Source organism: Neophocaena asiaeorientalis, unplaced genomic scaffold, assembly GCF_003031525.2.
Source record: "Neophocaena asiaeorientalis asiaeorientalis breed wild unplaced genomic scaffold, Neophocaena_asiaeorientalis_V1.1 scaffold145, whole genome shotgun sequence".
In the NCBI taxonomy this organism is placed as follows: domain Eukaryota; kingdom Metazoa; phylum Chordata; class Mammalia; order Artiodactyla; family Phocoenidae; genus Neophocaena; species Neophocaena asiaeorientalis.
The window spans coordinates 2,233,534-2,248,247 of record NW_020172629.1 but is presented as its reverse complement, the minus strand read 5'-3'; the positions used below and the strand labels follow the sequence as shown (position 1 = coordinate 2,248,247).

Sequence of the window (14,714 nt, the reverse complement as noted above, 5' to 3'; positions counted from 1 at the left end):
GGAAACATTAAAGACACAGCTTACGCTGCTTCAGGGGGTGCCGGGCAGGCTGATCCAATGAGAGGTTTCCTACAAGAGAGGCTTGAACGGAACAGGAATTGGAAGCAGCCACGGATTTGTCATTTGCTCGGAATCCAGAACTTGACACCATTTCCGGCAAGCCTGGTTCTGTGTGGGCCAGGGGCTGCGCTTGGGGCCCAGTGCTGGTGCCCAGAGGAACGTGCTAGACCCAGGAGGGAGGCCTGCGCTTCGCTTATCATGAAAGAAAACAATGAGAGGGGAAAGCAACGTAGGGCTGTAGCTGCCTTGCTGTGTGATTTTGGGCAACTCCCTTGCCTTCTCAGGGCTTCTAATCCCCTATCTGTGTAGTGTGAGTGATGAGGTTCAGATGGTGAACGGCTTTTTGGAGTTTGTGGTTTGCAGAAGGGAGCCCAGGCCTCTCAGGGCCAGCACCCTGAGACCTGCCCGTCCAGACCTCCTGAGAAGCCCCACCCATGAAGCAGTGTCCCCGAGGCTGGGTCCTCTCCCTCCCACTTGCCCCCAGGGTCCCCACCTGCTCCTTGGCAGCTCTATTTTCTCTCTAGAATGCCTGCGTGAAGATTAGAACCACATGTTACAGACTGAACGAGTGTCTCCCTCCCACCCCCATTCATAAGTTGAAGCTCTAACTCCTGATATGATGGTTCTTGGAGACGGGCTTTTGGGAGGTGATTAGGGTTAGATGAGGCTGTGAGGATGAGGCCCCCGTGATGGAATTAGTGTCTTTATAAGACAAGGAAAGACCAGAGCTCTCCCCCTTTCTGCTGGGTGAGGACACAGCCAGAGGGTGGCCATCTATGAACCAGTAAGAGGGTTCTCACTGGGAACCTAATTCACTGGCACCTTGAGCTTCAACTTCCAGCCTCCAGACTGTGAGAAATAAATTCCTGTTGTTTAAGCTGCCCAGTCTGCGGTGCTTTGTTATGCAGCCCTAGCTGACTGATGCACACCCAAATCAGAGCAAGCACAGTCTGCTTCCCCAGAGCTGGCTGGAATGTGGGGGCCGACCACCCTCATGTGTGCTCCACGGAGACTGAAGGCAGACAGGGGAGCGGGACAGCTTCTCGGTGGGAGAGGGGCCTCAGGGGTGCCCTGGGGGCTGGGGCAGGGCTCTTACTGCCTAGGGGATGTGCTAGGTTTTCCCCAGTTGGTCCCAAGTTGGAAGTGGGGGCAGACATTAGGAAGCTGTCAAATGCTGGTCGAGTCCTGGCCGCCCGGGGCTGGTTGCTGCAGGTCGCGGGGCAGAGTTCTACTCGTATACACGGTCTGGATATCCTAAGTGTGTGTGCCACGCGCTAACAGGCTTCCTGTTCCTTCCTCTTGTGATTGTCCCAAGAGCTCACAGCCACGTGCTGACAGAAGGATATAGCTCTGAAATATCCTTCCAGCCTCTCTTGTGACACTGAGGTTTTTAACAGGGGCTTCGGAAAGGCAACTAATCCTTCACGAAATCATTTTTCTGGGACTGACAGGTCAGGCAAGAGAGGGAGGGGCAGCGTGTGTTCAGGCCAGGGGTACACACGCCGCCCTCCCCTGTGAACGAGGCAGCTGTGTCCCAGGAGATGCTGAGGAAGAGGGATGCCCCCGGGTTAGGGCTGTGCTCCCTGTACTGGGCTCTGGAGTTCCACAGCTTCATGGTCTTATTAAAACATTTTAAAACTAATTAAAAATGGAAACAAGCAACCACAGTCACATGTGTCACACACTTCACCTCACACACACAGGGCAGGTGCAGGCTCCGGGCTCTCCCAGGCCGGCTTCCCACTGCGTGGAACTGGGGCGGTCCCAGTGATCAAGGCCAGTGTCTGCTTTCAGGGCGGGTCCCGGCAGAAGGCGGCGGGGAGGAGGTGGCCTCCTTCCTGGGCGAGTGGGGAGAGGCCGGGGAGAGTTAGGGAATACCTCTATGGCTTCACCCTGAAACTTTTAAGACGAAACTCGAATTCTCTTTTCTGGTTGATTTGGGACTTTGATATATTTGACTGGTCCTATTCTTCCTACCATCAAGCCGCTGCTACCACAGATGCAGGTTTCATGTGCTGCACACAGGCCCTTGAGGACGCATCAATCAGTACTTGAATGCCTTCTTGAACACCTGTACACATCCTAAGGTGAGATGGTGGAGGATAAGCAAGAAAAGAGCTATCCAAGTGGTAAAATAATGTTTTATTCCACGGATGAACAAACACTACCATGTCACATCCTCACTCCCTCCTGCTAGATCCTGTGGCCAGAGCTGGCCTCCCTTTGCAGACTGAGTTGGCTTTGCAGTCGGTCGAGCCCATTGAAATAGCAAAAGCATGGCCATGTAGCGCTCAAGCGGTCCTGCTGGTCGGCACATTCATCCTTTTCCCAAACGGTGATGCATCCCCTGAAAAAAAATCCTGTGACAGAGATCTTCCAATCGAACTAAGTACAACTGACATTCAAAGCTCGTGCAGATGAAGCCCAAACCCCCAAACACCAAAAGTGACATGGACGTATCTTCTCTGCTGATAAGAATGTCAGGGAGTCCCCCTTCCCAGGAGGACCGGGAGCTGGAGAAATCCGAACTGACACTCAGGCTGTCAACAAACTCCAGAGGCGATGACGGTCGTCAATGTATTTCCAACAAGCACTTGTAGAGAGCAGCTCAGCCAGGCTGTGGCATGCAGGCAGAACACGACGAAAACCGGGCGGAGGGCAGGGGACGCGGCGCGACGCCATGACCGCATTCCCGTCTTTATATACAACAAGGTGAAACATACACGGGATGCTGGCTGTGCACCTGCTCAGAGGATGTCTTACAAGGCTAGGGACATCGACGACACTGCTTGCGTGCGGCACAGAGGGACAGAGCCACCCCAGGGTCGGGGTGACACCGGCGCGGGCCTCACTTGCCTCCAGGGTTCCTGTCACCCAGCACACGTGACAGACGTGGAGGTGGAGTCAACACTTTGTTCATGTTTTTTAACCAAACGTCACCTGAAAAGACTTGCCGGCTTATCAGGGAGGAAAAGGATGGGCCTCAGGGCGCAGGGAGATGCACAAGGCGACTCTAAGCCAGACCCTGATGCAGCTTTGGTGGGAGACAGGTTTCCTTTATGACTTTTTTTAGTGAAGAGTATTGGATGTTTTGTTCCCGCTCAGTGTTCTGAAATGTCTCCACAAAGTCTAATGATGACATTGAGAAGAGAGCAGTTACTTCTGATCTGTTTCTTTATCCAAACAAGTGCAAAGCCTACATACTGACTGAACGAAACAAAGCAAAATTTATTCAACTAAAAAAAAAAAAAAAAAAAAAAAAAAAAAAAAAAAAAAAAAAGCACAGCAAAGCAACCCCATGACCAGAGACAGTGTCAGGTAAAAACCATAGAAAAATACGAATTAATTCCATAAGGTTAACCATTAGCGTAGCTACAGTAACACTTCGTACAGCCCCTTAGAATGCAGAATCTCCTAATTACAGAAAGGCGCGAGCCAATCTATGGACAAGTACTGGGAAAACAATTGTGCTCTAGTTGGTCCATGGCGCGGTGACATCAGACGGGGTATGATGCCCTGGAGTGGAAGCGGTACCCGGGCGGAGGCCGGGTCTCAACGCTACCGCCCGTGAGCTCGAATTCCAGGGCCAGCTTCTGCACGGCCATCCGTCCTTCGCTTTGTTCCTCGGGGAGGGGTCGCGGGGAGGTACCCGTCACTCCAGGGTGGCGACGGCTCCAGGCTCCGTGGAAGCCCTTGTGAGCGACGATGCATCTCCACCCGGGGAGGAGTTGCTTCTGGAGCAAAACTGCCCTCAGGACCAGAAACACACATGCTGGGAAGGTGGCGCTTCCTGCCCCCGCCTAGGCCCCTGAGGGAGAGCGAGGCGGGGCTCCCCAGTCGGTGTCCACTGGTCCAGCAGGCGCCGGGCGCGCTCCGGGCCGGCTCGGTCAGTCTTCCTCCTCGTCCTCTCTCGCTGTTACTGTCGGGAGTTTGTCCTGGACCCTGAAGCACTCCACGAAGAAGCCGATGAGGGCTCGGTACAGGTGCTGCCGCAGGGGGGCGCTGCTGAAGTAGTGGCTCTCGTCCGGGTATATCTGCAAGAGAGGCGTGAGGAGTTACCCCCGTGGCCGCCCTCCGCGTGGGCTGGGGCGCCGCTGAGACTCTGAGCCCCACGGCCCGGGCTCCGCGCAGCCGGAAGCTCAGCCTGGAGGGCATCTCAGGGCTGCTTCTCGCGGCTTTGCCAGGCGGAGGGTGCCCTCAGCAAATCAGGGACGGAATCAGAAAACACAGGGTTTAACAGACTGAACGCCTCGCTCGCTCCGCTTGTTTGAATTTGCAACGGGGATCCAGGCTCGGGGACCACCGAGGCAGCGAGCGGCCCAGGCCTCCAGGCATCAGGACTCCCAAAGAAAGGGGAAGAAATCCGTGCTGCCTCTATAACCTTGGTGAGTGTGGGGAAACCTTCGCTCCCACGGGCACCTGCGTTTGACTCACCGTGCGCCGTGCACAGGGGGCTTTCCTGGACCCCGGCCGTCAAATGCAGATGACCTCATCATGAAATCTGGCTCACTGAGCTATGTGAGAACTGAATGCTGGAATACCTCTGAAATGCTTAGAACAAGGCCTGGGACTGAGGCAGGGCTGAAAAGACGGCAGCTAATCATTCCATCCCCAAATGTAATGGCACCGAGTACCCAGGGGCACGGCACCACTTCCACACGAAGGGCCCGGTCCCAGCTGGGATTCAAAGCCAAGTCTAATGGGCCCCAAAGCCCATGTTCTTTCCATGACACCGGGCTGCTTCCTGCATTTTGAAGCCTGTCTTCCTCTTACGTCTTCAGATGATGACACTCACCTTTATGTTCGTATTTATGAAGGTGGTCATTGAGCTATTATATGTACCTAAAGGGTTACAGAGCAGGAAGTACGTCTCCTCCTCCTACCCGGGTCCTGGTTGCCTGGAGCCCTCACCTGGAGTTGTCACCTTTACAAGCTTATCGAGTATCTCAGACACTCACCGCGCCTGCACAGTGTCCAGTGGGACCTGGGGTGGGTGTCGCCCAGCACCTTGCCGACTTCGCTTCGCTTGTATGTGGGGAGTGGCCCACACCGGCAGGCAGAGCTCTGCCATCGGACCTACTGCAGCTGCATCGCGTGCATACGACGTACTTAGCGTTGTACTGTGACCTGAGCGTTCTCAGAAGGAACTCCAGTGTCACGTGAACTAAGCCCCTCCCTCCCTCCGCGTTCATCAGCACGCAAGCCGGCCTCCCTCCCTGCGGGAAGCGCTCCCCCGACCGGCCAGCGCACACTGGCCCTGTACGGGACAGCCACGCAGCAAAGCCAGGGCTGGGAGACAGAGGCAGGCAGTGCTGCCTGGGGCCCTGGTTGAGGAAGTCTCCTGTTTATCCTGGACCCGAGAAGACCACCGGGATCATACCTGTCTCACCAAGTGAACCAGAGAGCAGGAAGGAGACGGAAGAAGTTTCCAGAAGCAGCACCGTGCATCGCTGGAAAGCACCTACACTAGAGCCGGTGGGTCAGCACTTGATGCCAGTGAGGTCAAGGCTGTGAGTCGGGTTCTTGGGAAGGACAGTGCTCTTTAACTACTGCGGCACCACAGAAGGTTCTGGAACATCCAGCCAGTATTTAGCAGAAGGGTGCTTTCCGGGGGGAGGCTAGTGAAGCCAAGGCTGCGCTCATCGGTGGGACAGCAGCCCCCGCTTCCGTGAGCAGGGGGGTGTGGCCGCTGCCCCGCCTTTGCTCATGCCCTGTGGAGGGGGCGGGGCCGGGGGCGGGGGTGGAGCCTAAAGGGGCTTAAACACAGCCTGAGCGCTGACCCGAGCCACCATCAATCGGCAGAAAAAGAAAGCACTGCCCGTCTGTCTGATCTGATGTGTCCCCGAGCATCTCCGATGGCCGTGACGGAGGAGTGTTTGCAGTCATGCGTGGCCGGGCACCACTCAGCTCCTCGTGCGTGGAAAAGCATGTGTGGTGTGAGGCAGGGCAGGCGTGCAGCACGGTACCTGTAAGCTGTAATTAGCCTTTCCCTTAATGAGCTGCGTGATGAGTTCTGCGGTGTGCTGGAAATGGATTTTCTCTGTTTAAAGAAGAAAAGAGGAAAGTGTCAAAACCCGTAACCCCACGCAGGGCGATGCTCTCGCCGAGCGCCGTGGTCAGTGTCGGGGGCTCACCGTCGGCAGTCGCGTGGACGAGGAGAAGCCGCTGCCCTTCCAGCGCGGACACCCGGCGCGCCACCTTGGCCATCTGCATGTGGGCGACAGGGGTCAGCGCCCGCCGTGGGGAGTAGGGCATGAGCCCAGGAACCCTGACCCGGAGGGTGAGGGCCACGCAGTGTGCTGGGCACAGTTCCTGGAAGCCCTGCGAAAGCTCTCGGGGGCCTGGGCTTTCCCAGCCCCAACCCCTTTTAAAGAGGAAGGGGACAGGACAAGATCTAGGAAGCAGGGAGAAAGGGTCTCCTCTCCCTGAAGGTGGCCTGGGGCCTTCATTCAACCGATGCCGCTGGGAGGTGCTGCCCTGGCCAGAGCGTCCCGCTGTCCGTCCCCGGGTTGCAGCTCTGAAGCCGCAGCCTGGCCTACAGCAGCTCTCTGGCCTCCTTGGTGCCAGTGAGGAGATGCATGCGTGATGCCCACACTCAGCCGCCTGAGCGGTCAAGACCAGGAGGCGGTGTCCGAGGGGCTTCCTGCTCCCCCATCAGGGGCTGCTTCTCCCGGCAGCAGAAGCAGCCGTGGGGGCAGCGGACCAGCGGCCATCCACACCCGAGCCTACGGGCCCTGGGACAGATTCCTCCACCCTAAGCCCTTCCCCACCTTCCGCCTTGTCCCGCCGGTTCCAGAATGGGCAACCAGACCGATCTTGGAGAGATCACGGCACCCGGGTGAATGGGCTTTGACACGGGAGGGTTTTCCTTGTTTTTGCCAAGTGGTGGCTCTGCCCCAAACCCTAACCCTAACCCAAACACACCTCATACGCTCTGTTGTCCAGTCCGTGGAGGCCCAAGTACCTCTCGGAAAATGCAGACGCTGCACACAAGCAGAGGAGAGCGTTAGCCTCGGGGCCCCTTTGGGCTCCGGGGGCCGCCCTGGGGACGGGGCTGGACTCCCTTCCATCTTCCCGGGGAACATCTGCTTCTGAAGAAGCACCTAAACCTCGTGGGTCTTTGTGGGGTTACTCAGCCGGCGCCACAGTGACATTTAGACCTGCTAGTGGTGGTGGTGGGATTGCAGCACGAGGAAAACCGAACTGATCCGATTCCGAAATAAACAGGATTCACACCCCGCCCCCACTTCATTTCAGCGCCCAGAAGGGGGAACAGATACGGAGAGCCAACTTCCATCAGGTTCCCTTATTTTCAGAAAGCGTCGGCTGCCTCCGCTCTGCCTGCCCCCGGCTCAGGTCCAGGGTCTCGTGAGGACCGAGGCCGCCCCGTCAGGAAGTCTGGGAGTCCAGGGCACCGAGCTCCTTCTACAGGTGCAGGGACCCCTTAGTTCAGTCCAGGAGGCCACGTGGGCTCTCCGCCGTCCCAGCGACACATCAAGGCGCGGGGCTGGGCGCATTCGTGTGCGCCCAAGTCAGGCAGATTTGAAATAGCTGATTAAAAACCCCGAGAAAGTCTCACTGAATTCGAAGAGCAGAGAATATGTTACATGGCTTCCCATGGGACAGTAATTTTAAGTGATTAGGATTTGGAATTAGGGGAGTTCCTGTATGATCTCGAGTCGGAATGTGCATTGGGCACTTGCAAAAATCAGCACATCTGCTGTGAGCCTTTCGGCTGCCAGAGCTGGTGACCTGCAGACGCGCCGGTGCCCCTGGACAGCTCCGCGCGGTCCACGGGTGCCGAGCTGGGGCACGGGAGGGTGCGGCCATGGAGTGATGCTGGTTCCTCTGCCCCGAAGGGACCTCAGGCCCCCAGCAGGGCTCCGCACACCAGCGACCAGGAGCCCCCGGATTCCCCATCAGCCTGGCTCGGTGCCAGCAGCTGGGGCCGACGGCCCAGACTCCCTGCCGCCCTGACCCGAATGCCAGCTCCCAGAGCCCACAGAGAGGGCCTTGCCGACATTTAAAAACAGGGTGACATCACAAAGCCCTTCACGTTCAGAGAAAAGAGGCTGGCTGACCAGAGGGAGGACACCCCCCCCCAGCAGTGCCCACAGAGCCATGTCTCTGCAGTTGCAGGCGGGGTCTGCCCGCCACACTGGGAGTCCGGTCACGGAAAGGAGCTGGCAGCGCCGGGGCAGAGGGCGGGGCAGAGCCACCCAGGCCCCTGGGCAGCAGCTCCCCCAGCCCTTCACCTGCCCTGGGCGGGCCCCCCCCGCCGCACTGCGGGGTCAGACAGGAGGGGCGAGGGCGGCCCGGAGTCCCCTTCCCTTCTGCTCGCGCCATTCCCATCACTGCAAGCACAGGCGCTGCGCGTGTGCTGGCTCCCGGTCTCGTGTGTCGGGAACGCGACTGAGGGGCAGCGGTGGGCTGACCACTTTCCGAGCAAGTGGCGTGAACCCCTCTCCCCCCTCCCCCAGGCCCTGTCTGTGACATTCCACCGCGGGCCTCGCCACCCTGCAGGTTACCGGACTGGGCGCTGACGGGGGGAGGCCGGGGGGCGGGGGCTGGGTGGGACCAGCGCCCCTCCGGTCGGGGCCCCTACCGTAGAGCTTGAAGTCTGTTATCGGGGAGAGCGCAGAGCCACAGGTGAAAACCGGGCCTTGATTCTCGCCCTTTGCTGGCAGGATGTAAGTGCTCAGGTACCCACCGTAATCCTGGGAACGAGCAGAGGGCAGAGAGAAGGGCAGGGGCAAAGTCAATAACTCACCCATGAAAACAGCCACAGACAATGAGGTCAGTGGCTCAAGCAACCACTGTCACCTAGTTCGTTTTTCTAAAAAAATTTAACGTTGAAAAATTATAAGGGAGGTAAAAAGATGAAAGCAAACGCCTTTCCAGCTAAATATAACGGGAGGCAAGTATCCCCCTCCTGGGCCTCGTGTTCGAGTGACACGAGGATGAAGCGTGGCGGTGACTGTGGAGGGTGACTGGGGACTGGAGTGCAGCGTGTAGTGTGGGACGGCTGTCCAGCATTCTGACGCAGCGCCCCCTGCTGCCTCTCCCTTGCCTACAGGCAGAGCCGACCCGCTTTCTGTGATTCTGAGGGCGGGCCCACGAGGAGCCGATGTCAAAGGGCTCCAGCACTGGTCACCAGGATGCTCAGCTCAGGGGTCTGCCCGGGACAGACGTCCACACGTGTCGTGTACGTGGGTCAGTCCTTCATTTCCTGTACTGCCCTTATTTGGGGCTGACATGAAAGACCCCAATTTCAATGTGAGCCTTCCAGAGAGAGCAAAGCATTACACCGTATCTGCCGTGGGTGCTGGCTGGTCCAGATGCACCTGTTTCCTGCAAGACCCAAAGGGAAGGGGGCACGGATGTGATGTTTTGCTGAGCAAAGGTGGGCAAGGAGAGGAGCGAAGGCCCGGAGAACCAGGGTGTGGCTGAGGACTGTCAAAGGTGTGGGCGAGTGTGAGTGCGTGTGCTGAGGTGAGAGGGTGGCGTGTGTAGAACCCACATACCTGATGGACACTGTCATGTCCATGCCATGCCAAACTCCCTGTAGAATTAACTGGTTTTGATCAATATATTTAAGTTTGTTACATTGTAATAGCGCTCCTTCAGTAGAACAGGAATACCTTAAAGACAATAACAGTCTTTTTGGTTTCTGGCAAATAATATTCATGGTCAATGGAATCTCCAGGCCTTACCAGTCATTCTGCAGTTTGTTTTTTAAAATGTGTTGACTGACAACATCAAATGCTGGTGAGGATGTAGAGCAACAGGAACTCTCATTTGTTGCTGGTGGGGATGCAACATGGTACAAACACTATGGAGACAGTTCGGTGGTTTCTTACAAAACTAAACATCCCCTCACCATATGATCCCGTGACTGCACTCCTTGGTATTTACTCTAAGAAGCTGAAAACTTATATCCACACAAAAACCTGCACATGGATGACCAGAGCAGCTTTGTTCGTAACTGTTGAAACTTGGAAGCAACCAAGATGCCCTTCAGTAGGCGAGTGGATGAACTGTGGTGCATCCAGGCAGTGGATTATCTGGTGCTAAAAAGAGATGAGCTACGACGCTATGGGAAGATCTGGAGGAACCTTAAATGCTAAGTGAGAGAAGCCATCTGAGAAGGCTCCACGCTATGTGATTCTGACTCTGTGACACTCTGGAAAAGGCACAGCCGTGGAGACGGTAAAAAGAGGAGTGTCTGCTGGGGGAGGGAAGAGAGCGGTGAAGAGGTGGAGCTCAGAGGATCCTCAGGGTGGAGAGACTGCTCTGTGCGGTCCCGTGATGATGGAGACATGCCATCACACGTCTGTCCAAACCCACAGAAGGTACCACCTCAAGAGGGACCCCTGATGTAAACTCTGGGTTCTGGGTGATGATGATGTGTCAGTGCAGGTTTGTCAACCGTAACAAAGGTACCAAATGCTAGGGCTTGACAGTGGGGAGCCCGTGCATGCGGGGGGGGGGGCAGGGGGAATTCTCTCATGCGTGCTGTGAACCTGAACCTGCCGAATGCCCGTCAGCTAAAGGAATCGATGGCTTATTGCCTTGGAGGGGATGCAATCACAGAGTCCACAGCCCTGTACCTGAGGCGCCATTCAAAGAGGCGGGGACCCATCAGGCAGAGTGGATAAGGGTGGTGACCAGCGAAGAGCACCACACACATCCTTGGCCTGTCTCAGGGACGGGGGTGTGGGCTGCGTTCTGAAGGACGTGTGGGCCCCCGTCCACAGAGCGCACGACGCCCAGGCAGCTGAATCTCCCACTTGTCCAGAAAGCCTCTTCACGGCCCCCTGACTCCTGTGTCCGCGTCCACAGTGACCTTTGAAAGGTCCAGGCGCGGGGGCCACGCTCAGGTGCCCACGTGGAAAGCAGCCAGAGGAGGGAGGCCAAGCTCCCAGGAGCAGAGGGCATGTTTGGGGAAGAGCCGAGACTGGACAGAGGCTGGCCTGGGCCCGGGCGCCCTGCCCTGAGCCGTGGTCAGTCTGTGGGGCAGTACCTTTCCCATGGGGACGGGAGGTAAGAGCTGTCGCCCCAAGTTATGCTGTAAGTGATCCAACTGGCTCTGAGCTTCGCAGGCTGGGAGTGGCCTCCGCCAGCACAGAATGAGCCCTAGGACTCGGCGTCCAGGCTCTGATCCATCCCCTGGGCCCTCCCTTTGCTGCTGCATCTCCCGTGCGGGTGTGGGATACACAGCATGCGTGCTGGGACCTCCGCAGGGCGAGCTGTCGCCCCAAGTTATGCTGTAAGTGATCCAACTGGCTCTGAGCTTCGCAGGCTGGGAGTGGCCTCCGCCAGCACAGAATGAGCCCTAGGACTCGGCGTCCAGGCTCTGATCCATCCCCTGGGCCCTCCCTTTGCTGCTGCATCTCCCGTGCGGGTGTGGGATACACAGCATGCGTGCTGGGACCTCCACAGGGCGATCCCTCGTCTCAGATGCACACGGCTCCCTCGAAACCCTGGGCTCAGAGGTGATGACGTAACAGGTATCTCTCCGGTTACCTGTTCAAACCTCCACCTGCCTTGGGGTCAACTGCGAGGCCCCTCTGCAGGACCTGTTCCCTCAGAGGGAAGACGGGTCTGTGTCTATCTGTGCTCCTGCCTTGAAACCAAGAGCCCACGGGTCCAGACCACCTAACAACGGGGGAGGGGGCCAAGGCGATAGGAGGTGGTCCTCCAGGGACCCAACTCCAAGCCACGACCCCACCACACCCGGCTACGGCCCTCGGACGTGGGCCACCCCGTGGAAGCTTCTCTGGTTTGACAGTTCAGTGCACGAACCTCCCCACCTCCTCCCTACCGCGTAAGTGAACCTGCTAAATTAACGTGGCTACTGCACAGAAAGACATACAGAAATAAAGACTCCTGCCTCCCCTTCTTTCCTGGGGTACCACCCCTAGAGCCATGGCAGGCTTGTCTGAAAAGTAACTAGGAGCCTCACAGAGCACTCCCACAAGGATCTGGCTTCTTTCTATCTTTCCTTCCAGATAGTGTGCAAAGAAACATTGATACATGAGCTGCTCAGATGAGGGCTCCCTGTGCTGGAATCACTGAACATCTTGAGTTATTTGTAGTGAGGTGGACGGACCCAGAGTCTGCCATACAGAGTGAAGTAAGTCAGAAAGAGAAAAACAAATACTGTATGCTCACACATATATATGGAATCTTAAAAAAAAAAATGGTTCTGAAGAACCTAGGGGCAGGTCAGGAGTAAAGACGCAGATGTAGAGAATGGACTTGAGGACATGGGGAGGGGGAAGGGTAAGCTGGGACGAAGTGAGAGAGTGGCATGGACATATATACACTACAAAACGTGAAACAGATAGCTAGTGGGAAGCAGCCGCACGGCACAGGGAGATCAGCTCGGTGCTTTGTGACCACCTAGAGGGGTGGGATAGGGAGGGTGGGAGGGAGACGCAAGAGGGAGGGGATGTGGGGATATATGTATAAGTATAGCTGATTCACTTTGTTATACAGCAGAGACTAACACACCATTGTAAAGCAATTATACTCCAATAAAGATGTTAAAAAAAAAAAAAAAATAAAGGCTGGCAGGCAGCTGGAGCAGAGACGTTCCCAGTGAATCAGGGTCAGGCCTGGGGGTGGTGCAGGTTGGGGCCTGAGCAGGGGGCGTGCAAACAGGGGCCAGCAACCTCACCTTCCCAAACACGGCCACGCGTGTCTTGTCAATGTACTGCTCCTTCAACATCATCCTGCAAGGTCAAGGAGACGGGAGTCAGTGCGCGCCACGGCTGAGTCGTGCAACCCTGGGGTCTAGAGCCGTGTGCTCCAACCACTTCAAGGATGAAAACCCTACTTTAATCAAAGGAAATATTGGAGTTCTAATATCACTGGTCATTGCTTTTGCTTTACGCAAAACGCAAAGCGCCCCTGCCGTCACTGTGGGGCGGCCAGGCGTGTAAAGCTGGCTGAGAACCAGGAACGCGTAGCAGCAGAGGCAGTTCTGGAGACTCGCAGGCCCGCCTGGGTCCCCGCCTCCCTCACTTGGACCACGTCGTGACTCCCAGCCACCAGGCTCTGGGAGGGTCCTCCGGGATCAGCAGGAAGAAAAGGCTCTCCGGGTGCGAGTCGGCTTCGAGTCAGGGCACTGGGTCCCCCTTCACCTGCAGAGTCCTCTGTCCCCAACTCCTGGGAGGGGTCCCTGTCTTGGACCTGTTTGGTGGCAGAATCACTCCTGCCACAGCTCTGCCTTGGATGCCACCAGCCCGGCGCCCAGGCTGGCGCTGCCCGGTCCTGCCTTGTCCCTGCCCGCATCTCACTGCTCTCCTCGTGGTTCCTGGTTTCCCCCCCAGAGTGGCTGGAATCTTTCTGGGTTCTGGACCCTCACTCGGCGGCAGGAGTCCTGCCACCTGCTGGCCAGTAACTGGCTTCTTTCTGAGCCTTCCTGCTGCCTCTCTCCATCTGTCACCACCGCGGAGCCTCCTTCCCTCAGCTTCCTGTCACCCCAGTCTGGGTATTGCCCGGTGATTCTTTTCTTGCGTCTGCTGTCTGGAGCCACCCCATGCCCTCTGACCGCCCTTCTAAGCCTGGGCGACTGTAAACCTCCGGGTCCTGGGCCCGCCAACTCTCCAAGGACACCCACGTCCTGGGACCCGGCCTGCCCTTCATGGTTGGAGCAGTGCTTCCATTATGATGTTGGAAGCAAGCGGACCCCATTCCCGGGGGTGGGAGGGGAGAGAGGGAGGGCCCAGCGCAGAGCAGCAATTGTCCTGACTCCTCATGGTGATACAGATTCAGGTGACTTTCGTACTTTTATTACAGTCAGCCCCCTGTATCCACAGGTTCCACACTCATAGATCCAACCAACTGCGTATTGAAAATATTGAAAAAAAAATCCAGAAAATTCCAAAAAGCAAAACTTGAATTTGCCTCACCTTGGTAACTATTTACACAGCATTTACATTGTACTTACAGCTGTCTACATAGCATTTACACGTAGGGGGATTATAAGGGATTGAGAGATGTGTGTATCTTAAGTACACAGGATGATGTGTGATGGTTGTGTACATATGCTCCACCATTCTACAGAAGGGGCCTAGGGAGCCGAGGACTGTGGTACCCACATGGGTCCTGGAACCAGTCCCCAAGGATAACGAGGGCCAACTGTGTATTACTGTTTGTTTCCCCAGAGAATTTGTGGAAGATTGATGATTCATGCATGTTCATCCTGTGGATGGATGTTTGATTCCATTTCAGAATACTAGTGAGAACAAGAGAACTGGCCCTACTACCTTCCCATCCTCTTCCCTCCACCCCTCGTCCCCATCCATCCCTTGAGCGTGTGTCATCTGTAAGCCTCAGTGCCAAGTCTTAGGGACAAAGGCTAATTCACAGGCCTTACTGTCAGAAGCTTCCACTCTCCGAGTCAGGGTATCTTGTGTCCAATTCCTGCTCAGCTACTAAGGGGCTGTGGGACCTTCAGACATGTCACTGAAACTTTCTGGGGAGAAACAGAACAGGCTCCAGACGCTGGGACACCAGGCTGTGTGGGGTGAGGTGCAGGATTGCAACAAGCCAGCCAACTCCGAGTCTGCATCCTACACGGGCCTCCCTCGGCCTCTCCCAGACACAGGTACTCAGGAACGTGATGCCCAGGCTGGAGAAAGTGA

The 14,714-nt window shown here is 56.6% G+C and overlaps 1 protein-coding gene across 1 annotated transcript in view; it reads right to left on the bottom strand.

Moving 5' to 3' along the window:
• Window positions 1–3,394: 3,394 nt before the first annotated feature.
• DPP6 (dipeptidyl peptidase like 6) overlaps window positions 3,395–14,714 on the bottom strand; it is a 541,522-nt gene continuing 530,202 nt past the window's right edge. Inside the window, exons 21-26 of the mRNA XM_024739199.1 lie at window positions 12,743–12,797; window positions 8,666–8,777; window positions 6,985–7,043; window positions 6,195–6,267; window positions 6,027–6,100; window positions 3,395–4,094 (exon numbers count right to left, since the gene is read on the bottom strand). Of these exons, the coding sequence (XP_024594967.1) occupies window positions 3,948–4,094; window positions 6,027–6,100; window positions 6,195–6,267; window positions 6,985–7,043; window positions 8,666–8,777; window positions 12,743–12,797 (520 nt within the window). The 3' untranslated portion in view covers window positions 3,395–3,947. The remainder of the gene's footprint in view (window positions 4,095–6,026; window positions 6,101–6,194; window positions 6,268–6,984; window positions 7,044–8,665; window positions 8,778–12,742; window positions 12,798–14,714) is intronic.